Source organism: Siphateles boraxobius, unplaced genomic scaffold, assembly GCF_051911475.1.
Source record: "Siphateles boraxobius isolate OS27281-9 unplaced genomic scaffold, OSU_SipBor_1 41, whole genome shotgun sequence".
NCBI classification, from domain to species: Eukaryota; Metazoa; Chordata; class Actinopteri; order Cypriniformes; family Leuciscidae; genus Siphateles; species Siphateles boraxobius.
Window position 1 is genome coordinate 11,000,697 of NW_027509042.1, and position 26,451 is coordinate 11,027,147.

The window sequence follows — 26,451 nt, forward strand, 5'->3', positions numbered from 1 at the left end:
ACAGGTGATCCCAGTCAACGCTAGTGGTGCTCCTATTGGTGAAATCCCATTTGTGCGGTCGGGATTGCTGGGTTTTGTTGGACCGGTAAGAGTGTGAAAGAGGAAAACAAGAGTGGGACAATGCCATTTTTTTATGTGTTAATATCAGGGCTGTCAAGGTTAACACGTGATTAAACTGATTTCGCTTCTCCGTTTGCAATCAGATCATTTTAAGTCGCTGAACTCTGTGAAAGTTTTCAGTCCAATAATCCAGTAAGCGAATTTATTCAAACAATCATTCAAACAATCAGTCCAAAACAGCACTAATGTAAAGTAAACCATGCTGATTACATCAGAGATGGCAGAGAGGATAGAGAGTCATGTTGCATTTTCAGTGAATTATTCATTCCAGTGTGTGTTTTGCTTTAAAACACAGAGTATGATCGAACATGTGATCCTGTTCGGTAATGCAACTTGACTTGTCTAAAAAGAAAACAATCTCTTTGCTGTTGCATTGTCCACAAACTATACACAGTGAATTCTGAAAAAAAAAAAAAAATTCATGTTCTAAAATGAAAGTGTTAAACAAGATGAATGGTCTATTCTTAATTTCACAATAAAAAGGGTGTGATTAATTGTGATAAAAAAAATTTGATAGCCCTAGTCAAAATCTATTTTTCATCTCTCCTCCTCCCGCAGGGTAGTCTGATATTTGTGGTGGGTAAGAATGAGGGATTGCTAATGGTTAGTGGTCGTCGTCACAATGCTGACGATCTAGTAGCGACAGCATTAGCGGTGGAACCAGTCAAAACTGTGTACAGAGGCAGGTGAGGGTTCCCCTTTGAATATACAGAACGAAATTTAGTCTTAACCTTTGTTTTAATGAGAACAGATATTAATCTGATGTGTGGGTGTGTGTTTTGTAGAATTGCTGTGTTCTCAGTGACTGTGTTCTATGATGAGAGGATAGTAATCGTAGCTGAGCAAAGGCCTGATGCCAGTGAAGAAGACAGCTTCCAGTGGATGAGTCGGGTGCTGCAGGTACAGACATATTTAATGCAGTAATTATAAAATAGACTGTTTTATACTTTTAAATCTGATCGGATGTACCATCTTAAAGCTCAGGTACATTAGCCAATATATGAAGACCTCCAATGCAAAAGCCTCTAAAAGCCACCTATGTCAAAAAATTAGATAATAATATTGAGTGAATGCTCTCCGCACATAGTATACGTTTATCAAATACTTTCACTTCAAACTCACTAAAAATCCCAGCCTCAGCCCATTCAGAATGTTGATACTTAGGTAGAAACCTATACATGATAAAAATGTTAATATTAACGAAAAACGTTAGGCGGACTTAGAGGCTTTTGAATCTGAACTCTTCATATACACACACCTATGACTGTACTGCCAATATGTGCTATTGACTTTACCATGTTGTGGAAAATTCACAGTGTTGAGTGGCTTATTTTCTTATATACAACATTTATTTAATTGTTTAGTTTAACACACAAATGTTTGATAATCCTTTATGTATGCTTTATTTATTTGTTGGTGGTTTTGTATATTGTTTCTCGACTACAGGCAATTGACAGTATTCATCAGGTGGGATTGTATTGTCTTGCACTGGTTCCTGCTAACACCCTGCCCAAAACTCCCCTGGGGGGCATTCACATCTCAGACACCAAGCAACTCTTCCTGGAGGGGGCGCTGCACCCCTGCAACATCCTCATGTGCCCCCACACCTGCGTTACCAACATGCCCAAACCACGTCAAAAACAACCAGGTGTGTATGCAGGGATTAAATGGAGATCTTGGAGTTGAGAGAACCTTCAAATCCGGAGGTAAAAAAAATCTGATGGGTGTGATATTTTTCTCACAGTGTTCTGTCCTGTTATGTCTTTCATAGTCGGTGTCGGCCCTGCATCCATCATGGTGGGTAATTTGGTTGCTGGGAAAAGAATTGCGCAGGCTGCAGGCAGAGATCTGGGACTCATAGAAGACCAAGACCTGGTCAGGAAGGTAGACTCAGATTTTGCATTGTATTGTTAGGCCGTATTGCAGGAAATAAATAATGCAGACAGATTATTTTAAGCAGTCTATTTGAATTGCACTGTGTGGTATTTTAATGCTTCCGTGTGGATGCAGCTGTGTATGTGGCCTACAATGATGGTAAGCACTGTGATCATTATGGCACAATCACATGTCACAGGCATGACATTAATTTAATGTGTTATTAATGTTATATGTTTGAAGTTATTGTTGATAAACTGTCTGTCTTGCCTTTTTCTTAGCATCAGTTCCTTACAGAGGCTTTACAGTGGAGAGCACAAACTGATCCTGACCATACGCTTTATGTACTTTTAAATGCCAAGGTAAAAAAACACTCATACATTCCAAACAAATAGTGGAAGGAATAAACATATTCCTATAGGATAATGTGTTTTCTCTTTCTCTCTCTAGGGAGTGGCAGTGTGTACAGCTACATGTGTTCAGCTTCATAAAAGAGCTGAGAAGATTGCTGCTGCTCTCATGGAGAGAAGTGGTATTAACATTGGAGAGAATGTGGTGCTTTTGTATCCACCTGGTAAATCACACACACTATGTCTTTTTTTAAGACTGTTATTTAAGAACTGGACAGTTAAAAACTGTATATAGGAGTGAACAGCAAAGTCATTGGTATTTACAGAAAAGTGCTTTTTCTCATTAACATATAGGTGACTTTAAAATGAAACCTTCTAATGAAAATTAAGTCATCTTTTACTCCTGGTGTTGTGCTAATGCTTTTCGAACCACAAAAGAATGTCCCACTCATGCATTTTTGTTAATCTTGATTTCTCACAACTTGTCTGCTCTTTCTGGGCGAGTCGAAGTAAACTTTTGCGCTAACAGAATCTCATGAACGTGCAGTCGTGCACAGAAGACCAATGGCTAATGATTTTTGTTAAATAATACATTACATTTCTGTTTATTTTTCAAAAAACCCTATCGTATACCCACAGATCACTTGGAATATATTACATGTGTCGCATGGGATCATTCTGTGATACTTTTGCTTTTTTTAAAAAAGCTTGATGCTGGTCGCTATTCACTGCCATTATAGTAAGTAAGTAAGTAAATTTTATTTATAGAGCACATTTAAATCAGGAAAGGCTAAAGTGTAAAGATGCTTCTTAAGTCTAGATTTAAAAACAGAAATAGAAGGAACATTCATAATGTTAGGTGCCAACTTATTCTATAACCGTGGAGCAGCAACTGCAAAGGCTCTGTTCAATTTAAGACGTGACCGTGGGACATATAGGAAAGCTTTATTGGCCAATCTGAGGGACTTAAGAGCTGAGTTCAGATAGATCAGAGATGTAAGATGGGGCTTGTCTGTTAAGAGCTTTAAAAACTTCTTGCAAAATCTTGAATTGAATTGAAGCCAGTGAAGGGAAGTTAAAATTGGACTGATATGATCACTTTTTTTGCACTAGTTAACAGTCTAACTGCTGTATTCTGAAACATCTGTAAACGTGCCAATTAAGATTAAGGAAGACGATGGTATAAAGAATTACAATAGTCTCGCCGTGATGTAATAAATGCATGAATAACTTTTCCAAGTCTTGAAAGGAAAGTGTCGATTTAAGTCTAGAAATGATTCTCAATTGATTGTAGTTGTTTTTCACAACTGAGCTTAATTGTTTTTCAAGACAAAGCTCAGAGTCAAAGATAACACCTACATTTTTTGCATGTGACTTAACATATGGAGTGAGATTATCTACAGGTGCTAGTCATATAATTAGAATATCATCAAAAAGTTGATTTATTTCAAGAATTCAACTTAAGAGGTGAAACTAATATATTATATAGACTCATTACATGCAAAGTGAGATATTTCAAGCCTTTATTTGTTATAATTTTGATGATTATGGCTTACAGCTTATGAAACCCACAAATCAAAATCCCAGAAAATTAGAATATTACATGAAATCACACAGTAATTACACAGGAATAACATGGTCATTGAACCAGGTTTTGGTTATTTTGGCAGTGTGGGCAAGTGCAAATCCTGCTGGAAAATGAAGGAAGCATCTCCATAAAACTTGTCTGCTGAAGGAAGCATGAAGTGCTCTGAAAATGTCCTGGTAGACGGCTGCGTTGAGTGGACAGCACAGTAGACCAACTCCAGCCAATGACATGGCTCCCCAAACCAACACAGACTGTGGAAACTTCACACTGGACTTCAAGCATCTTGCATTGTGTGCCTCTCCGTTCTTCCTCCAGACTCTGGGACCTTGGTTTCCAAATGAGATGCAAAATTTGCTCTCATCAGAAAAGAGGACTTTGGTCCACTGTGCTTTATTGAATCCAGAGTCAACGCAGCCATCTACCAGGACATTTTCAGAGCACTTCATGTTTCCTTCATTTTCCAGCAGGATTTGCACCCGCCAACACTGCCAAAATAACCAAAACCTGGTTCAATGACCATGGTATTCCTGTGTAATTACTGTGTGATTTCATGTAATATTCTAATTTTCTGGGATTTTGATTTTGTGGGTTTCATAAGCTGTAAGCCATAATCATCAAAATTATAACAAATAAAGGCTTGAAATATCTCACTTTGCATGTAATGAGTCTATATTCAATTCAATTCAATTCAAATTTATTTGTATAGCGCTTTTCACAATACACATTGTCTCAAAGCAGCTTTACAGAAATTGCATTTCGGAAATGTACATAGAAAAATACAGTTAGTTAATGAGTCGGCTTTGAGTCGTCTCTTCACAGGCGTCGAGTCGTCTCTTCACAGGCGTTGGGGCATCTGAAGTCTCCGTGAGAGGCTGGATACAAACTGGAGCTGACGAACGCTATTTACCTCGGGACTAGCGTCCCGAGATAACAGCAGAAAGGCAGATGGGAAATAATTAGCATAGCTGATGTTCATAATGTTAATGCATTCGAACTGATTCAGCAGTAGTATCAAAGGTTAAGCATTAAGTGAATGCTTGGTTAAATAGATGCGTCTTTAATCTAGTTTTAAACTGGGACAGCGAGTCTGAGTCTCGTACAATATCATGAAGGCTATTCCAGAGTTTAGGAGCTAAATGCGAGAACGCCCTCCCTCCTTTAGTGGACTTAGATATATATAATATATTAGTTTCACCTGTTAAGTTGAATTCTTGAGATAAATCAACTTTTTGATGATATTCTATTTATATGACAAGCACCTGTAAGTAACTAGAGATAGAGTTTCTGGTTTTGGAGATACCAAAGATGGTCACCTCGGTTTTCTGGTTTTCGGTTTAAGCCGGAGGAAATTATTTGCCATCCAGCATTTAATATCCTCAAGACAGTCCATGAGAGGCTGCACAAAGTCTCTAGATTTTAGTGGAAGGTACAGCTGAGAATTCTCAGCATAGAAATGAAAAGGAATTTTATATTTCCTAATTATTTTACAGAGTGGAAGTATGTACAGATTAAAGAGTAATGGCCCCAGAATGGACCCTTGAGGAACCCCACAGGAGATAGATACAGAATTATATGTACGAGCAAGAGTGAGACATTTATTTTATTTCTCATTTTGTGGTCCGAAAAAGAAAGAATGGCATACTGCATTAGAATAACACCAGGGTGAGTAAATGGTGATTTAACTTTCATGGACTTAACTATCCCTTTAAAGGCAAAAAACAGTGTTGATATTGTTATTACTATTTTATTAAACTATTAATACTATTATAATTTTTTTTTGCAGTAATTGAAATTAAGCTGAAATAAATTAATTGAATTTTTAAATAAATTGGAAAAAATTCATAAAACTTAAATGAAATGAAAATTTTAAATAACTGAGATGAATAAGTTTTAGCTGAAGTACTAAAATTACTAATAGTAAAGCTGAAACAAAAAATTAAAGCTAAATGGAAATACAAAAAAAATACAAAGTATAAAAGAAAACTAAAAATATATCAATAAGAGCAAAATATGAATCAATATTATATATATATATATATATATATATATATATATATATATATATATAAAATACTAAAATAACACTTATTATATATATATAAAATAGAGAAAAATGAGCATAAAAACTTATTTTTGACTGTTTTGGCATAAATAAATAAATGTGCATTAAAAATTTTTATTGCATATGAATTGTCTGTATGTGCAGGTATAGATCTGATCGCAGCATTTTATGGCTGTTTGTATGCTGGTTGTATTCCTGTCACCGTGAGGCCTCCACACCCGCAGAACCTCTCAGCCACTCTGCCCACTGTCCGCATGATTATCGATGTAAGTCTCTGTGTTGCATCTATTAAACATCTTTATTTGTGTGTGTTTTCCTTTAACTGCTTGGTAGCTTTGTTAACTTTTTTTGCATCTCTCTCCTGGTTTCCTCAGGTCAGCAAGGCTGCTTGCATTCTCACTACTCAGGTTTTAACGAAGATTCTCAGATCTAAAGAAGCAGCAGCTACAGTCAACATAAAAACATGGCCCATCATAATAGACACAGGTAACATACAACAATCAATTTTCCATATAGCTACTGTGCAGATTGCAGAACATACTGTACTTTGTTCATATAATAATAGGTTAAAGTCATCTGTAGCATCTATATTGGATCAGGGTTTGCTCTTTCATTGAAACAACTTTTAGTTTTGTGTAACAGTTTGTCCAACAACAGACTTACCACCACAGTAGTCACTTTAAGCACTAACAAGTCTCAATGTTACATAAAATAACATAACATGTAAACTTTTTATCCGGTCTCACACAAAGCATGCAAGGAAAATATATGTCTTGATTTGTCATGTCAGAAATGTTTTAAAAAAATATAACCCTATGACAACAAACTCAGAAAAAATCGTATCATTAGAGACTAGTAACAACAACTATCATTAACAAATCAAATATGTTTTGATAAATTATTATTAGAAATATCAACAAATCACTATTATAACTTTGCAGAGCTAATTGGTCTGTATGAAAATGCCAAATGTCTAATAATATTTTCATTACGTTTATAAATAAGCACTACAATCTCTGAACAAATGACACACATCAGTTTAACAGAAAGAATGAAGGCATAGTTACTTTTTTGTCAATTCTTCTTTGAATTTTCAGTCTATGTCATTGCCTTCTGTGTATCAGATTAATCAATTGAGTCATCGCATTCATAATCAGACATACCGCTTTATCAGTGTCCTTATTTGCACATGGAAGATGTACGGCCCGCCCAATCGGCCCAACAACTGTTTCCAATAGAGTGGGTGAATGATTCCGGTGTAACCCAGGTTACTAAAGATGTTTTATTTTTTGAAATAGAAAAGAAAGAAACTGACACTTATGTGAATAAACAGTTATTTTATTAAATATCTGTAAAGAAAAGAGAAATCAAGAATACATAAATTAGAGAAGAGTGATTTGATTAAATGAGACAATGATTGGTCCTAATAGACGAATCAGAGTTGGCCGCCTTAGTGGGTGGAGTCATCGGAGTCGAGAGATGATGCAATGATCTTTTTTTTTTCCGAGAGAAGCACCGAGAAAGAAGCACTGAGCGCGATCTGAGAAGAGAAAGAATTAGACTGAGCGAGCTAGTAGTTTGTTTAGAGAGATTTAGAGATATAGAACATAAAGATTTTGAGAAATAGAAACAGAACTTGATGCTGTGATTGATTGATTTTGAGTAAAAGTGAAACTAGCTTTTGTACGTGCATTGAAGTACGGGCCTAAAGCTGAGAGAGCTGCCGCGAACTTTTTCTAATTGATATTAGAAGTACTCTTGGTTGGGTTTTTTTCTTCCCCCCCCCCCCTTGGGCTTTCCATTTCTTTTTATATCCTTTCTGGATTTTCTTTTGGTTTTGTCTGATATTTTCTATTTGCTGAGTTTGGATGCTGAACGAGAATCGAGAAAGCTGCACGTGAGATGTCCCTGCTTCACAGCGAAAGTTCGAGAGTTGGTGCAAGCAGGAACTGGCGAGCCATGCCCAAATAAGGATCGAACTGCGAATCGAACTGTGTGAATATTGTGGTAGGATTGAGTACAGGTTTTCTCTTCCTGTTGCTATTGAACTGTGAGTTAACTTGAGTTGCGGAAGAAGGATCTCGTGAAGGAACATCGAACTGGAGCTGAGAACTGAGATAAAATCTCATATCACATTGAGATTTCTGTGAACACTGAGATAATTGGACGGTGATTTATTTTCTTGTTATTTTGTTTCAATTCTATTGTGATTTATTTCTTTTGATTTGTCTATTAAGTGTTCATAATTTCTATTTTTGGGTAATAAGAGTGAACTGAAAGGTAATTTGAAAGGTTGAAATTGAAAAGTTACATTTAAATCAGACCAGAGGAGAAAAGTATTCTTAATATAAATAAGTCAAATTAGGAATAATTCAAATAACTAAAGAAACCTTATATCTTACTTATACCAAAATAAAAGCTAATTAGGTGAAATTAGATTTAAAACTAAATAGAAAGTATAAATTATAGTAGATAAAAAGAAAGAATAAAAGGTTACAATTAGGATTCAAATAAGAGTTTATTTATTTCTGGTTTATTTTCTTTTATGTGATGTGGTAATAATTTAATTTTATTGTCTTTTTGAACATTTTCTTTTTTTTTTTTGTCTTAATTGCTTGTTATTCCTTTTAGATATATCGTACCTGTTTTTCTAACTCAAACAGTGTGTCCCTGTGCTTCTTTGCTGCTAACACAGTCTCTTGAGCGAATTCTGGTCTTCTGATCGCTGGTCCATAGATTGAAGCAGTGTCTTCTTTCACTTCCCTCTGTGTCTTTTACTGAGGAGAGTGAGGGTAACACACTTGCCACGACACGGGTTACAGAAAGTTGGCGAGCCAGCCAGGAGACTGTTGCTTAGCAACAAGGATAGTAGTAGGAAACGAGCTAATTAGTAACCGAAAGTTTCTCAGAGTGTTGATCTTACATTGTGACGATGGAAATCATTGAGAGAGAGAGTGTGGACGTAGCAAATGCGCTTCTTGTCAAAGGTCTCACGTTGACCGAAACGGATGATGAGCTGAGTATTTTCTTGCAAAGGTATGGCTCGGTTAAACGTAATTTGATAATTGACGATCAAACGTCTGAGTTCCATCAGCATGCCGTTGTAGAATATGCTCACAGCTCTGCAATGCTGGACTTAGCGCCAATGTTACCCATAACTTTGGGAAGTCTTTCGAATCCAAGCGTCATGTTCCAAGTACGAGCTTTGGCTAGTGTCCGTAACCAGACGACCAGTGAGAAACCTCTTTCAAATGTGTTTCAGGAGGAGTTGAATGAACTCCAGGAAGTTCACTCTACCAACTGTACTCCAGAGAGAGTGCGAAATGTGAGCTGTGATGATTCTAGGAAAGCAGAAACAGTAGAAATGCGAGATTTAGAATTCAAAAACCCAATCAAGAGACAGACGGGCCCTATGGCCTTTCCAGAAACCACCGTTGATGGTGTTACAGTGACTACTCGTTCTGGTTTCCCCATGAACATTGTAGACCCACCAGGTGTTCAGAAGATGGTTGTAGAGCACATAGTGAAGTCGGCTGATGCTACGATGTTACAGCAAACGTCAGTCCGTCTTAGGAATTTCTCAGGGAGGTGCCCGCGTCCTCCAAATGAACCTGACTTTGACACCTGGCGAGTAAGTGTAGAACTCCTGCTAAGTGATCCGGCTATTTCCGATTTGCAAAGAGTACGTAGGATCCTAGATAGCTTGTTGTCCCCTGCCGCAGACGTAGTGAAGCATGTACGACCTCCCGCTTTGCCTGCGGTGTACCTTGAGTTGCTAGAATCAGTGTATGGTTCTGTAGAGGATGGTGACGAACTGTTGGCCAAGTTTATGGGCACCTTGCAGAACCAAGGTGAAAAGTCATCAGATTTCTTACACCGGTTGCAAGTTCTTCTGAGTTCAACGATTAAGAGGGGAGGCATCGCGGAGAAAGATCATGACCGTTGTCTTTTGAAGCAATTTGTAAGGGGATGTTGGGACAATGGTCTCATTGACAGCCTTCAGTTAGGGAAAAGCGGAGCCCAGCCACTCACTTTCGCTGAGTTGGTTGTGTTAATTCGAACAGAAGAGAGTAAACGTACTTCCAAAGAAGAAAGAATGAAAAAGCACCTTGGGTTGCCAAAAACTCCTGTTGTTTACCCGAAACCTCGAGCTGCCACCCAGCAAGTGGCAGTGTATTCTCATGAAGCACCAAATGCTAGTAGTTCTGAAACAGATTCTCTAAGAAAGCAACTTGCAGAAGCCCAGGCCCAACTTGTTACTTTAGGTGGAAATTCAGATCAGAAACGCCAGAGCGGATGTTCTGAGAAAACAGAATTTGATGCTTTGAGAAAAGTAGTGGAAGAGTTGCGTGCTCAGATAGCCGCTATGCGAGTTTCCATGACTCAAGAAGCAAAACGTGAAGATTCAGATAGCTTAGAAGTCGCTAACCTACGACGACAGGTAGCTGAACTGCAAGCTCAGAATGTTGCTCAGAGAAATTTTAGAGATCACTCCCATGTGACTGCTAGTCCTCGAGTTTTTCCGCCTCAGAGTTTAATAGAGACAGATACTGGTCGAGATGTTAGAAGGGCCCAACCAATGACCAATCGGCCTCGTCCCGGATATTGCTTCCGATGCGGAGAGAATGGTCATTTGGCTGTTGCCTGTGATAATCCAGCAAACCCCTTGAGAGTTGAAGAAAAGCGTCGTAAGTTGAGAGAGCAGCAGGCCCAGTGGGAATCTCTGCAAGGGAATTCTTCCTTGTCTTTAAACCAAGGGACGTCTCTGTAGCGGGGCATACAGAGACGAGGTGTAATTTGAACCGCCCTAAGTGTTATAGACAAGCGGCCGTCACGAGTAACCAGAATAGATCACCATTAAAGAACCTGCCAGAGGGGTTAGTAGGAGTAAAGTGCACAGCGCAGATTGTTATTGGGGGTAAAGAAGTTAGTTGTCTCCTAGACACAGGATCTCAGGTTACTACCATTCCTCAGTCGTTTTACAAGTCGCATCTGTCTGATCATTCGTTGAAGTCATTGGGAAACCTACTAGAGGTAGAAGGGGCCAATGGACAAGCAGTTCCATATCTAGGGTACATAGAGTTGGTCTTGAAGTTTCCGAAAGAGTTTGTGGGTGCAGAAGTTGAAATCCCTACCTTAGCTTTGGTAGTTCCGGATCTCAAGAGTCTGTCGCAAGTTCTAGTAGGTACCAACTCATTGGATGTGCTTTATGGTCACTGTATCAACGAGAAACAGAACAATCCTTGTTCAGACTTTCACGGGTATCAAGCAGTGCTTAGAGTTCTTGAAGCGAGATGGAGACAAGCTGGCAGTGAACCGTTAGGACATGTGAAGTTGATGGGAAGTATACCCGAGGTTGTGCCTGCCGGGAACACAGTAGTCTTGAATGGTTATGTTCAGCTTCGGGAACCTTGCTTAGAGAAATTGATAGCTCTTGAACCGCCTTCAACCCCAGCGTTCAGCGGTCTTTCGGTGGCGAGTTGTGTACACACTTTGCCATCCAGACGATCCTCCCAGCTGTCAGTTCTGCTTAAGAATGACACTCGGACTGATATAACGATTCCTCCTAAAGCTATACTTGCAGAGATCCACGCTGTAGAGAAAGTGATAGAGAGCACCAAGAGTTATTGCGGAGTAGAGTCATCAGCACCTACCTCTGCCAACCTTACCTTTGTCTTTGGAGATTCTCCTTTGCCTTCACATTGGAAAGAGCGAATTTCGAACCGGCTAAATTCCATGCCTGAAGTTTTCTCTTTGCATGATCTTGACTTCGGTTGTACAAGTCAAGTGAAGCACCAGATTAGATTGACAGATGAGACACCCTTTAAGCATAGGGCGCGTCCAATTCACCCTCAAGACATCGATGCCGTTCGAAAGCATCTTCAGGAATTGATTTCTGCCGGAGTCATTCGCGAGTCCGAGTCTTCCTTTTCTTCGCCCATAGTGGTGGTCCGGAAGAAAGATGGTTCGGTTCGGCTCTGCATCGACTTTCGGAAGTTGAACTCTCAAACGATTAAGGATGCTTACGCGCTACCTAATCTAGAGGAGGTCTTTTCTGTGCTTACTGGTTCCAAATGGTTCTCGGTACTTGATCTGAAGTCTGGATTCTACCAGATCGAAATGGATGAAGCTGATAAGTGTAAGACTGCTTTCGTATGTCCCCTAGGCTTCTGGGAATTCAATAGGATGCCTCAGGGAATCACAAATGCGCCTAGTACATTCCAGAGGTTAATGGAGCGGTGTATGGGTGATCTCCATAGGAAGCAGGTCTTAGTTTTCATTGATGACTTGATTGTCTTTTCAAAGACTTTAGAAGAACATGAGTCGCGGTTGGTACAGGTCCTAAACCGGCTTAAGGAGTACGGGTTAAAGCTAGCGCCTGAAAATGCCGTTTCTTTCAGACATCAGTCAAGTATTTGGGGCATGTTGTTTCAAAGGACGGAGTAAAGACCGACCCAGTTAAGGTCGAAGCTTTAAAGACTTGGCCGAGACCTACCAACTTGAAAGAGTTAAGAGCTTTCTTAGGCTTCGCAGGGTACTATAGGAGGTTCGTGAGTGACTACTCGAAAATAGTCAAACCTCTTACGGGACTCACTGAGGGGTACCCTCCACTTCGCAGGGGCCGCAGTGGGAAACGAGAGGGGGGCGAGTATTTTAACACGAAAGAGCAGTTTGGTGATCGATGGACGGATGCATGTCAGAATGCGTTTGATGATGTTATTTCAAAGTTGACCTCTGCTCCTGTCCTGGGCTTTGCTGACCCCAGACTTCCGTATACGCTTCACACTGATGCTAGTACTACGGGGCTGGGTGCGGCATTGTACCAGGAGCAGGACGGGCAGATGCGAGTGATAGCGTTCGCCAGTAGGGGATTGACAAAAAGTGAGGCTAAATATCCGGCCCATAAGTTGGAATTTCTTGCATTGAAGTGGGCTGTCACAGCTAAGTTTAGTGATTATTTGTATGGTACAGACTTCACTGTTGTAACAGACAGTAATCCTTTGACGTACGTTTTAACATCTGCGAAACTTGATGCTACCAGCTACCGTTGGCTGTCTAGTTTGTCGACCTACACTTTCAAGCTCCAATATAGGGCTGGGAGCCAGAATCAGGATGCGGACGGTCTTTCCCGGCGTCCACATGGTGAGCCTTTAGATGATTTGGTCTCTCAGAAAGAACGAGAAAGAATTGAGAAGTTTACACTTCATCACCTTGCAGATCCTGAAAACAAGTCTGATGTTCTCATGGCCAATGTAGTGAAAGCTATATGTGAAAGGCATCAGGTGATTAGTTCACCTGAAAGTCTCAGTTTGACACACCCTTCTATTACATTAGTTGAGTCTCTCGCTCATTGTGTTAATGCTTTGCCGAAGGAGTTGCAACATGAGACTGAGCATGGGTTGCCTGTTCTTCCCAATCTCTCGGAGGCAGCATTGGCAGAATGGCAAGAGAAGGATCCAGAGCTCAAGGTGATAGTTGAGTGGATGAGAAATGGAACTAAGCCAGGTACTCTGAGGGGTCAGCCATCTGATTTAGCATTGTGGTTGAGAGAATGGAGTCGATTTGAGTTGAAGAACGGAGTGTTGTATAGGAAGAAGCAAGAGAACGGAGACTCTCACTATCAGTTAGTGTTGCCAGTTGGACTAAGAGACATGGTGTTGCGTAGTCTTCACGATGATATGGGGCACTTAGGTATTGAGAGGACTTTAGACTTAGTGAGGTCCAGATTCTTTTGGCCAAGAATGTCCCAAGCCGTGGAGAAGAAGATCAAGACGTGTGAACGTTGCGTGCGTAGAAAAAGACCTCCAGACAGAGCCGCTCCCCTGGTTAACATTCAAACCAGTAGACCCTTGGAATTGGTCTGTATGGACTTCTTGTCATTAGAGCCAGACCGCAGTAATACCAGTAACATATTGGTTATTACGGATCATTTCACGAAATACGCCGTAGCAGTACCGACCCAGAATCAAACGGCTCGTACAGTTGCGAAGTGTCTGTATGAAAATTTCCTGGTACATTATGGGTTTCCCGAAAAGCTACATAGTGACCAAGGACCCGATTTTGAATCCCGTACAATAAAAGAGTTGTGTCATGTAGCGGGTATTCACAAGATTCGTACTACGCCTTATCACCCCAGGGGTAACCCGGTAGAGCGTTTTAACCGGACGCTTCTCCAAATGTTGGGAACGCTGGAGAATGAGAAGAAGTCTAGGTGGAAGGAGTTTGTAAAGCCCTTGGTACATGCATACAATTGTACGCGTGATGATACAACAGGGTATGCTCCTTACGAGCTTATGTTTGGACGTCTTCCTGTAGATTTAGCTTTTGGATTGCCAACAGAATCTCCAGCTAAATCTCACTCTCAGTACGTTAAAGATTTGAAAGAACGGTTGCGAGAGAGCTATGAAATAGCTAAGAAGAATTCTGCTAAGATAGCAAAGCGCAACAAGGGAAGGTTTGATAAACGTGTGGTTGATTCAACCTTGGAAGAGGGTGACAGAGTTCTTGTGCGCAATGTTAGGCTGCGAGGAAAGCACAAGCTCGCAGACAAGTGGGAGCAAGGAGTTCAAGAAGTAGTTAGGAGAGCGGGAGATTTACCGGTGTACACTGTCCGACCAGTTGGGCAGAGTGGTCCCCTCAGGACATTACATCGTGACTTGTTGTTACCTTGTGGATTTTTGCAGCCGAGTCAACATGAGAAACAGCCTAAGCAAAGGGGTCGCAGGCCCAGAACTAGAGCCTGTGCAGATGATAATGATTCACAAGAGCCAGAATCTGAGTGTGAATATGAGTCTGACACTGATCGATTCATTAATCCTGCATTTAGGGATACAATTGATTTTGAAACCCGAGTTTTGGTGAGCCCCGAGCACTTGCCTTGTCGAAATCCTTGTAACGTCCCTGTTGACTTAACTGTGGATGAACCTGTGAGAGAGAACTTACCTGAATCTGGAGAAGCAGAAGCTCCTTCTGTTGAGATAGAACCTGTTCGTGTTGATTTAGAGATTCCAGTGAGAGAAGATCCAGAAATTGATCCCTGTTCTGAGTTTCCTTCCCAGGGAGCTGAAACAGAAATTGGTTGTGAAGGTGAGAACAGAAATGAAGAGAGTCCAGTTTTGATTGAAGCTGGAGATGTTGAACTTGATCAAAGTGAACAAGAGAACGACACAGAGTTTGAAGAAGGAACTATTCCCAGACGTTCGCAGAGAGAGCGAAAACCTGCAAAAAGGCTTGAATATCCCCAGTTAGGGAACCCACTTACCGTAGTGATTCAATCTCTGTTGCAAGGTCTAAGTGTGGCATTCAGTACTGCCTTAGAGGAAGTAAACGCTTCTTCTGTTGATGTACCTGTGGTTTTGATTCAATCCCAAAAATGTGTAGATGCAGCGGGACGTGCATGTATTCAAGAGGGGAGGGTGTAACCCAGGTTACTAAAGATGTTTTATTTTTTGAAATAGAAAAGAAAGAAACTGACACTTATGTGAATAAACAGTTATTTTATTAAATATCTGTAAAGAAAAGAGAAATCAAGAATACATAAATTAGAGAAGAGTGATTTGATTAAATGAGACAATGATTGGTCCTAATAGACGAATCAGAGTTGGCCGCCTTAGTGGGTGGAGTCATCGGAGTCGAGAGATGATGCAATGATCTTTTTTTTTTCCGAGAGAAGCACCGAGAAAGAAGCACTGAGCGCGATCTGAGAAGAGAAAGAATTAGACTGAGCGAGCTAGTAGTTTGTTTAGAGAGATTTAGAGATATAGAACATAAAGATTTTGAGAAATAGAAACAGAACTTGATGCTGTGATTGATTGATTTTGAGTAAAAGTGAAACTAGCTTTTGTACGTGCATTGAAGTACGGGCCTAAAGCTGAGAGAGCTGCAGCGAACTTTTTCTAATTGATATTAGAAGTACTCTTGGTTGGGTTTTTTTCTTTCCCCCCCCCTTGGGCTTTCCATTTCTTTTTATATCCTTTCTGGATTTTCTTTTGGTTTTGTCTGATATTTTCTATTTGCTGAGTTTGGATGCTGAACGAGAATCGAGAAAGCTGCACGTGAGATGTCCCTGCTTCACAGCGAAAGTTCGAGAGTTGGTGCAAGCAGGAACTGGCGAGCCATGCCCAAATAAGGATCGAACTGCGAATCGAACTGTGTGAATATTGTGGTAGGATTGAGTACAGGTTTTCTCTTCCTGTTGCTATTGAACTGTGAGTTAACTTGAGTTGCGGAAGAAGGATCTCGTGAAGGAACATCGAACTGGAGCTGAGAACTGAGATAAAATCTCATATCACATTGAGATTTCTGTGAACACTGAGATAATTGGACGGTGATTTATTTTCTTGTTATTTTGTTTCAATTCTATTGTGATTTATTTCTTTTGATTTGTCTATTAAGTGTTCATAATTTCTATTTTTGGGTAATAAGAGTGAACTGAAAGGTAATTTGAAAGGTTGAAATTGAAAAGTTACATTTAAATCAGACCAGAGGAGAAAAGTATTCTTAATATAAATAAGTCAAATTAGGAATAATTCAAATAACTAAAGAAACCTTATATCTTACTTATACCAAAATAAAAGCTAATTAGGTGAAATTAGATTTAAAACTAAATAGAAAGTATAAATTATAGTAGATAAAAAGAAAGAATAAAAGGTTACAATTAGGATTCAAGTAAGAGTTTATTTATTTCTGGTTTATTTTCTTTTATGTGATGTGGTAATAATTTAATTTTATTGTCTTTTTGAACATTTTCTTTTTTTTTTGTCTTAATTGCTTGTTATTCCTTTTAAATATATCGTACCTGTTTTTCTAACTCAAACAGTGTGTCCCTGTGCTTCTTTGCTGCTAACACAGTCTCTTGAGCGAATTCTGGTCTTCTGATCGCTGGTCCATAGATTGAAGCAGTGTCTTCTTTCACTTCCCTCTGTGTCTTTTACTGAGGAGAGTGAGGGTAACACACTTGCCACGACACGGGTTACACCTGCATGTTCCTTCTTTTCAGTAAGGCAAAGTAATTTAATTCCAATTTACTTTTATCTGACTCCATTTTATCGTGACCTAGTATTTAGGTTAGAATGGCAATTGGTTATTGGTCATTTATATGATACTTTGTTGAGACATTTGATTATTCTATTTAACTCTTTACTTTATATTTTACCCCTTCATTAGGAATCTATGTTGCACAGAGAGACTTGCGCGGGGCGTTTATCGCGGGTCACATGATCACAAACTCGTCAGTCTTGGTCACTAGACAGGGGTAACTGACAATACTTTTTAGAAGGCCGCCTTCACGCTTGCTCTGTCTAAAAGTATTTTGTTTAGTCCCCATAGATCAAATAAAACATTATGATTTTTATATATTCTTTATATGTGAACTGGGTGAAGAGAAGAATGTGTAAAGCGTAGGAAGTGGGGGAGAAGGAACAAATGTGAAGGAAGGACAGGATGGAAAGAAGGAGGAAAAGAAGCTTTTTCTTAAAGGGTTAGTTCACCCAAAAATGAAAATTATGTCATTAATGACTCACCCTCATGTCGTTCCAAGCCCGTAAGACCTCCGTTCATCTTCGGAACACAGTTTAAGATATTTTAGATTCAGTCCGAGAGCTTTTTGTCCCTCCATTGAAAATCTATGTACGGTATACTGTCCTTGTCCAGAAAGGCAATAAAGACATCACCAAAGTAGTCCACGTGAGCTCAGTGGATTAGTTAGAATTTTTTGAAGAATCGAAAATACATTTTGTTCCAAAAATAACAAAAACAACGATTTTATCTGAGGTTCTGTTTATTTTACAAAGACATAATAAAAATGTGCGCATACACGTTATTGTTTAGGGCACTAGAGTATACAAAATTTGTCTATAAAAACTTGGAACATGCTTACTCCAGTCCGGATATGAAATGTGATCCACATTGCGAGGGTTGATAAACTCATTGTGTCGTTCCATGCAGAAACCGCACTGTTGTTACTGTTGTAACACTTTGTTGTTACTGTACTAAGGAAACATACACTTACAACACATGTGTCTAAAGGACAACAATGGGCAGAGGTGAACAAAGCGCTGAAACGGTCTTTTATGACATTTGAATTCTCCACTGTAATGCGATCTCATGCATAATACAGCGAAGTGATTGGAGTAAAAGAGTTCGTTCTCATGTATAATGCAGAGAAAAGCTCAGAAACTGATGTCTCTCCAGCCACTGCAGCCAATTAACACAAATTAAATACCCCCCCCCCCAAAATGCTGCAGTATATGCAACATGTACATATCTGTTAAAATCTCAAAACATACTTTATGGTTTCATGACCCTTTTAAATGAATCAAGTTTACAATGTACTGCATGAGACTTCAGAAACAGCAGGAAAAGGAATAAAAACTATTTTTTAAATTATTCAAACTTCACATGGTTGGCGAGCTTAGAAATATATTCGTAAGTGCAAGTTTAACATTCATTTCTCTTATTTTTCCCCAGATGACTTGCCTCGCAAACGACCTCCCACAATCTACAAACCGCCCAATGCTGAGATGATCGCCTATCTGGACTTCAGTGTCTCAACCACAGGCATGCTGACAGGAGTGAAGGTGAGACATCTCAATGGATGTGTTTCATCACTGTTTCAGGCAGTTTTGGGGAAATTTCATTCTAGAATCAGAGGTGTTTTAGGATTTTGTTAATATATAGTGCTGTCCAAAAGTCTGAGACAACTAGTGAAAATGCTTCTATTTTTGAATCACATTTTGGTTTATTAAATTAGACTTCTTGATTTTCAGTGTTGTCTTAGATGTTTTGGACCCCATTGTAGCAAATACCTCCCTCTGACATAAAACAATGTTAGTTTATCTGTACATTTGAGACTCCCCTCTCTGATTGGCTGTCTATCAGATCTCTCACGCGGCAGTGAGCGCTCTGTGCCGCTCTATAAAGCTACAGTGTGAGCTGTACTCCTCTCGCCAGATCGCCATCTGCCTCGACCCCTACTGTGGACTTGGTTTTGTGCTCTGGTGCCTTGCGAGGTAACAGATGGATACACACAAACAGTCACATACAAATGTCTCATACTAACATAGAAAGACTCACAGCTTTGTCATCTCACGCTATGGCTTGTTCCCTTCATAGTGGATATGAATGTGTTTTGAAGGTATTATAAACCTAATATGTGGTTGTGTTCTGCAGTGTATACTCAGGTCATCAGTCTATCCTGATACCTCCTATGGAGCTGGAGAGCTCACTGCCCCTGTGGCTGGGCACGCTCAGTCAGTACCGCATCAGAGACACCTTCTGCTCTTATTCTGTCATGGAGCTCTGCACCAAAGGCCTGGGTGGACAGACGGAGATGCTGAAGGTATATTACTTAAAGTCGGCATAAAACAAAAGTTATGATTATGTTTTCTTCTATATTGTGAAACGTGTTCACGTACAAGAAAAAATGTAGGATGGGGCTTCATTTTGTCCATTGGAAATTTATTGAATCGTTGTGGTTTGCTACTGCTGTGATCTCATGCGAGTGACAGGTTGTGCAAGTTATTTTGATTAAAGATTATGCACATGAATTTAAAAGAAAAATCATTTATAATAAATAATCCAATATTCAATAAAAAAATAAATAAGAATGATCAATTTTGATTTCATGGATAGTTCACCCGAAAATAAGAATTGTCTTCATTTACTCACCCTCATGTCATTCCAAAACTGTATGACTTTCTTTTTTCTACAAAGCACAAAAGACAATATTTTGATTCATTTTTTTTTTTGTCCATTCAATGAAAGTCACTGGACCTGGTTGTTCATTGTAAAGACAAAAAAAAACTGAACAAAGCATACAGGTTTAATAGGACATAACAACATTTTTGTTTTTGGTAAACTAACCCATTAAGCTTTGTCCGCATCAAAATCATTGCAACATAGTGTGGGAAATATTAGAGTCTGCTTCTAAAACAAGTTTGCATATGAAGCAAAACACATGCTGTCATTCACATCTCTGCTAATTTTCCCCACTAACACAAATACAACATAGCTTTTCTTTTTTTCTTTTTTTATATTCACATGTTCTTCTGATATTCTTCGTGTCCATCCGACTTCAGGCACGTGGTGTGAACCTGTCGTGCGTGAGGAGCTGTGTGGTGATTGCTGAGGAGCGTCCGCGCTTGGCTCTTACACACTCCTTCTCCAAACTGTTCAAAGACCTTGGACTCTCCATGCGGGCTGTCAGCACTGCTTTTGGGTCGAGAGTTAACCTGGCCATCTGCCTACAGGTAGATTATCTGAAGTTTGAACTTCGCAAGTTGATTTTCCTCTGCAATATGTGTGTTAGACTTGCTGTTTCAGTTATTTGAGGTGCAGCTGATCTGTATGTTTGTGTGGGTTTGTGTTTTTCACAGGGTACAACGGGACCAGACCCCTCAACTGTGTATGTGGACATGAAGTCCCTCCGACATGACCGGTAAGAGAAACGCATATATATGTACTCAAAACAAATAAGGTTTAAATACTAAAAGGTGAAGTGTGTTTCTGTGTGTGAAAGTGTCAGTTTCTGGCTCAGACAATTGTAATTGCATTTGGTGCCATTAGTAGAGCAGAAATCACATAGTTTTTACTGTTTTAAATACTGCAGAATTGTATCTATTAAGATCCTGGGTTTTGTCAAATATGAAAAAAGCTCCAGATCTGCTGGTTCCTCTCGACTCTGTGATTATATTGTGTCATAAACACTCTTTCTTCTTGTATAACACTGATAATGGTGTTTCTGTGTTGTAGGGTGAGGTTAGTAGAGCGAGGAGCGCCACAGTCTCTTCCTCTCATGGAGTCTGGAACAGTAAGTGCATTCCACTGTTGGATCTAGAATGAATGTAAAAAAAATAGGGAGTTTGAACATTGTTAATGCTTTCATTCTTCTTCTCTCTCTCTTTTAGATTCTTCCTGGTGTGAGGGTGATCATAGTCAATCCAGAAACTAGAGGACCGCTAGGGGACTCTCATCTAGGAGAGGTGCGTTTACATATAGTATATGTAAATAACAATTGGTTGTTTCTTCAGCTTTGTGCATTTTTAGAAAATAAACTACCTAAAAACACATTTTCAAACACTCTTAACAAGTTATTTTATTTGTATACTAACATTCACAGGAGAGTTAATTTTGCCGCTTTTTTATTTTTCAAATTTTTCTGGAGAAAATTACACTCTAAACATTTTTAGGCAAATTTCAAAGCTAGCATTATGTATCCCAAATACACAAGTAAATAATATTTTTTTTACACTTTTTGCATAACTTTACAAAATTACAGGTTGATTGGAAATGACACAAGATAAGTGATAACTTGATTTTTGTTTTGTTCATACATCGCGTCTCATATTTCATCTCAGGTATGCCTTTCAGACACCGTTGTTTCCATGATGATAAACAAGCGATATAAATAGATAGAGGGGCAAAATAGATTCCTAAACTTTTCCAGTAATATACTTCTCTCTTTCCCAGATTTGGGTGAACAGTCCCCACAATGCAACAGGATACTACACAATATACGGAGAGGAAAACCTGCAGGCTGACCATTTCAACACTAAACTGAGCTTTGGAGATCCTCAAACACTCTGGGCCAAAACTGGATACCTGGGATTTGTCAAGAGAACAGAACTCACAGACTCCAGTGGAGGTGAGAGAGAGAAACACAATTGGATGAATTAAGAATTAAGGATGAAGTACTCATGAAAGACGAGTGGGGGCAATGTACTGTGGGATGCAAACGTCTAAGACCAGATTCTAAATCTTTTTTCATTTTTTTTTTTCATGCAGTCCCAGAAAAAACAAAAACAAACTAAAATAAAAATGATGATGTAAAATGAATTTAATTATGTTTAGACTCTAGGTCACTAATCAAATTTAAGTAAATTGTGATATTGACCATTCTCAAAAAAAATTTTTAGTTAAAGTTTTAAATAAATTGTTATGCGATAATGTCATTTATAATTACATATATATATTCTGTATATATACATGTATATATATTTTTTATTATTAAATAAAACATTGCAACTGGTGGTCTCAGACTTCTCACTATAAGAGATACATAAATTATGAGACTATGCAGGGCATTGTTATGCCACACTAAATTAATGTTCTTGTAAAAATGCTTGTAATGTCCATGTTTGTAACATTTTGTGTTTAGATCGCCATGACGCCCTGTTTGTGGTGGGCTATCTGGATGAGACTTTAGAATTGAGAGGTTTGCGATATCATCCAATTGACATTGAGACCAGCGTATCACGTGCCCACCGCAGCATCGGTGAAAGGTAACATCTCAGAGACACGCTCTTTGCTTCATTTTTTTCTTGCAATCATACTACCCTTTAACTCTTATTTGCTCTTTTGTTCCCAATGCAGTGCTGTGTTCACCTGGACAAATCTGCTGGTGGTGGTGGCTGAACTCTGCGGATCAGAGCAGGACGCTTTAGACCTGGTCCCGCTGGTAACGAATGTTGTATTAGAGGAGCACCATCTGATTGTGGGTGTGGTGGTTATTGTTGACCCAGGGGTCATTCCTATAAACTCCAGAGGAGAAAAGCAGCGAATGCACTTGAGAGACTCCTTCCTGGCAGATCAGTTGGACCCCATATACGTAGCGTACAACATGTGAGCTGGGATATGGGTGAGCCAAAGGCCTTCCAGAGCGGTGCTACGGAGCCTGGCCTCAGAACTTGGATTGAGTTCATAAACAGAAAGACTTGGCCCTGTTTTTTCAGGGATAAGGTGTCATTTTCCAAAATACAAATGTGTGAGATGAAGTTTTGGAGAAGGGATGCTATAATAGAATTTCCCTTTTAGTTTAATTCCTTCTCCCCCAGAACCCCACTCTCACACAATGCCACATAATGTCAGTCCAATTCTTGGTCATGATTTAAATTTACTTGAATTACATAGCTCTTTTTTCTACTCAAACACTCTCCTATTCTAGCACTGGCTGGCTTGTACTTTTTTATTATTATTAAAATGAGCTTAAAGCCTCAGTCTGTAAGTTTACACCTGGGTTGTTGGATTTCAGATTTTTTTTATTCTGATTCCAAAGTTTTTGGAATCAATGGAATTGATTCCTGGAGTCAATTCTCAGACTAAATGTTAAATAAAAAAAGGGAGACAAAGTGAAATCTTAAAATAAACAGTGCAATATAAATATAAATATAAATAATGATTCATAAAAGGAATGATAGGAGCTCATGATGAATGGATGGACGGGCTACAAAAGATCAGTGGAGTAATTAAGTAGGTTTAGCAATATAAATTCTGTATTTTGAATTAGTGTTGTTAAGACTCTTCTGGGTTGTGTAGTAGTGTGGTAATCAAGGTAATGAACACAGACTTAACAGACTAGGACGTCACAACCCCGGATATAAATATATATATATATATATATACAGGACTGCAACCCAGCTTATCTATGGTGCTGTGTGTTACAGGGCTCTAAAATGTAATATTTATTGGACACCATTGGGGGTAATAGGGGTCTTTTGTCATTCGTCAGATGCTTGTGTCCAACTCAGCTTACATTATACTTAATACAGACAGTCCCTCAAGAGCAACCTGGGGTTAAGTGCCTTTCTTAGTAAGGGCAGTATTGATGATAGGACATTTCTGTAACGCTACAGTTCATAGAATGCCCTTACCCAGGTTAAAACCCACTCCTTCATCCACCATTATTTTTGTTAACACACAAATGTATTATTGAGACTGCAATTGTCAGCTCATTTTGCTCTGACAGCAAACCATTTAGTGTTCTAAATCTTACCACTGGGGCTTTAACAAAGTTTATTTTAGATATGCAGCTATTCAGGTGACAAAGCTGCATATTTTAATTTGTTTTAATTCTAAAATATTTACAAAATACAATATACAGTTTTGAATAAAAAAAAAACTCCAATGTAATACCCAAAACATTTTTTTTACTTTTTTTTTAACCCTTATTCAACAAGTTGTTATTTAGGATTGTCCACAAACATTATTTTAATAATCAATTTGTTATTGTCAATTGAATAAGATGTGTTCTAAACCATGGGCTATTTAAATGCTTCATACATCTGATATGGACCCTTTTATTTAATATTTTTATTACTCAATGCAAATATGAAAAATGTTTCATAAAGAGGACCACAATATCTGTTTCACACATTCTATCTATACTCACTGAAAGAATCATATTTGGCTCGAGAGCATCGGTTCTCTCTATCTATCTGGCAAAAATTTGTTTAATGAATTACTTAAAAATGAAAACTTAATTTCCTCAACCCCCTCAAGTTCAGCATGAGGATAAACATCCCTATTGTTTTTCATTATCCATTATGCACTTTATTGGATAAATGCAGATATATTCTGTAATATGGACTATTAATTTCTTTCAATAAGGGCATATGTGTGGTTTTTATTATATAATTACTTGCATATTTGAGTAGCATATGAAAGTGCAGGCACATAAAAACACATTTTTTGGGACTAAATGCCCAGTCTAACCTCAATACCTGCATTTACAAATTGTTCACAGTTTACTTCTCCACATACATGTATAACAGAAAGAAATACACATATACACTTAGTATGGATTCATTCAAAAACATTCAACTGCAAACCTCATCACACACCAAGCCCAAACCAAACAAACTGAGATATGTATAGCTCTATTTTTGCTCTCATCTAAAGGTGCTTATACACATCAGGATTAGCCATTTAAACTTTTAAATGGCAAAAAAAGAGGAAAAAAATTCAGGCATCTATACAATAAAATAAAACAACTGTAAAATAACACGACTGTCTGTACAAGCAAACCCCTCGTGAACACCTAACTGTACAAACGCATCGATTTTACATGTTTGGCTAAGGATCTTATGTACTATAACCATTTTTACGAGGAATGAATATCTTCTTGTAAACCATAAATAACTGTAAATAATTGCTTGTGTACAGATGAGAAATTCTACTGTACTGTAAGTTAGTTGCTGTATTCTGTCATTTTTTTGATTAATATGAATATTAACTACTGTCACTGATATCCCTTCGTAGCTGAGCGGGGGTCTGAAGTTGGAGACTGGTTATAAATAGCTTGCTCTGTTTCTGTTTGTTATTTTCTGGTCGATCAGAAATGTGATGGGTTGAAGTCTGTACTCAGATTTGTCTGTCATGCATTTCTATTTAGAATTCAGATAAGAAATCTTACAGTATGTACAAGTTTTAATGATGTAAGCATGATAAAGTCGAGCACTGTGGGGGCTTGAAAGACTACTTTCAGAGTCCTTACACAAACTGATCACTACAGTATGTTAGCCTAACCTCATTCTGTATGATGGGGTTGAGTATGTGTGCGTATGTATGGTCACACCATTGAAAGGTCATTGGTTTGCTGATGAGTTCCACAATACCCGTTCCCAAATCAGAAACACTGTCATAAAATGTATTCTCTCATTCTCACTGTTGTGAAGGGCATCAGAGCTGAGTTTATGTGATGAAAGCACAAGTGAGCGAATTAGCTTTTTACATGGGGCATTCAGGGAAATAGTGCTTTCCAGGATGGAGAGGATATTCATTTATAAATATTCACTTTCATGTTTGCAATGATTTTTGGTTCTTTAAATAAAAAGAATTTATTTGTCATTTGCGTTAACCACGTCTTAATATATACAAAAACAAAACAGAAAATAAGCCATAATCGGTTCAGTTTATTGATAATCTGACCTGCCAGCTAAGTGCTGGAACCAAAAGAAATGTTTCACACATTACTGAACCAGCTGCAGTTACATTTTAAAGTATGCATCCACCTTACACACTATACAAGAAAAAACAAAACACATTATTTGCTTGCATTGTATGGAATAAAATAGGAACATTTGTTTAGGCAATACATATTACTCTTCTGTGTTAAAAACATTCTGTTCTGTTAATTTTTTCTAATATTAATAATAAGAATGTGATATTTCACATTCATGGACATAAATGAAAGTCATGATTATGCAAGCAAGCATTTTCTTGTTGGTTCACATCTTTCTTTTTTGTACATTGGTTAATAACCGTTTTTTACTCCAATGAAAAACAAAAAAAAAATAATAAAAGGCTTTTATTTTGCATCTCTGAAATTTTTTTTTTATTAACTTTATAACTTTTTTCTGTTTGTCTGTCTATCTATCCATCCATCCAGAGTGAAAGTTGGTATAATGGTGTAACTGATAATATTCTCAGTATTGCCAAAGGCAGTTAATAAAGAAAAATATAATAATCAATATAATCGGGCAATATATTGTAAAGATTCAAAAAACGCGTTGTCCAAAATATAACTTATTTTCACTAGAAATAGAGTCGCAGCGCATCTAGTAAAAAAAGTTACATTTTGGAATACGCATTGACCATTTTTGAATATAGTTTTTGCCATGCATAATAGAAAAATGCATTACATAGTAGGCCTATAGATAATTGCATTGGTTTCATTCATT

The 26,451-nt window shown here is 38.3% G+C and overlaps 1 protein-coding gene across 4 annotated transcripts in view; it reads left to right on the forward strand.

The window, feature by feature from the left end:
* Positions 1–23,861, forward strand: part of dip2bb (disco-interacting protein 2 homolog Bb) — a 47,540-nt gene extending 23,679 nt beyond the window's left edge. For 2 of the 4 annotated variants that reach the window (XM_077198360.1, XM_077198361.1), the window contains 20 exons: positions 5–85; positions 679–806; positions 906–1,020; positions 1,567–1,768; positions 1,892–2,004; positions 2,131–2,154; positions 2,277–2,357; positions 2,446–2,569; positions 6,140–6,261; positions 6,370–6,481; positions 18,464–18,573; positions 18,875–19,005; positions 19,166–19,334; positions 20,074–20,244; positions 20,371–20,432; positions 20,747–20,804; positions 20,902–20,976; positions 21,464–21,638; positions 22,152–22,275; positions 22,367–23,861. In XM_077198360.1, coding sequence (XP_077054475.1) covers positions 5–85; positions 679–806; positions 906–1,020; positions 1,567–1,768; positions 1,892–2,004; positions 2,131–2,154; positions 2,277–2,357; positions 2,446–2,569; positions 6,140–6,261; positions 6,370–6,481; positions 18,464–18,573; positions 18,875–19,005; positions 19,166–19,334; positions 20,074–20,244; positions 20,371–20,432; positions 20,747–20,804; positions 20,902–20,976; positions 21,464–21,638; positions 22,152–22,275; positions 22,367–22,619 — 2,430 coding nt within the window. In that variant the 3' untranslated portion in view covers positions 22,620–23,861. The remainder of the gene's footprint in view (positions 1–4; positions 86–678; positions 807–905; positions 1,021–1,566; positions 1,769–1,891; positions 2,005–2,130; positions 2,155–2,276; positions 2,358–2,445; positions 2,570–6,139; positions 6,262–6,369; positions 6,482–18,463; positions 18,574–18,874; positions 19,006–19,165; positions 19,335–20,073; positions 20,245–20,370; positions 20,433–20,746; positions 20,805–20,901; positions 20,977–21,463; positions 21,639–22,151; positions 22,276–22,366) is intronic. The other 2 variants (XM_077198363.1, XM_077198364.1) reach the window with 1 other exon arrangement.
* The last annotated feature ends 2,590 nt before the right edge of the window (positions 23,862–26,451 follow it).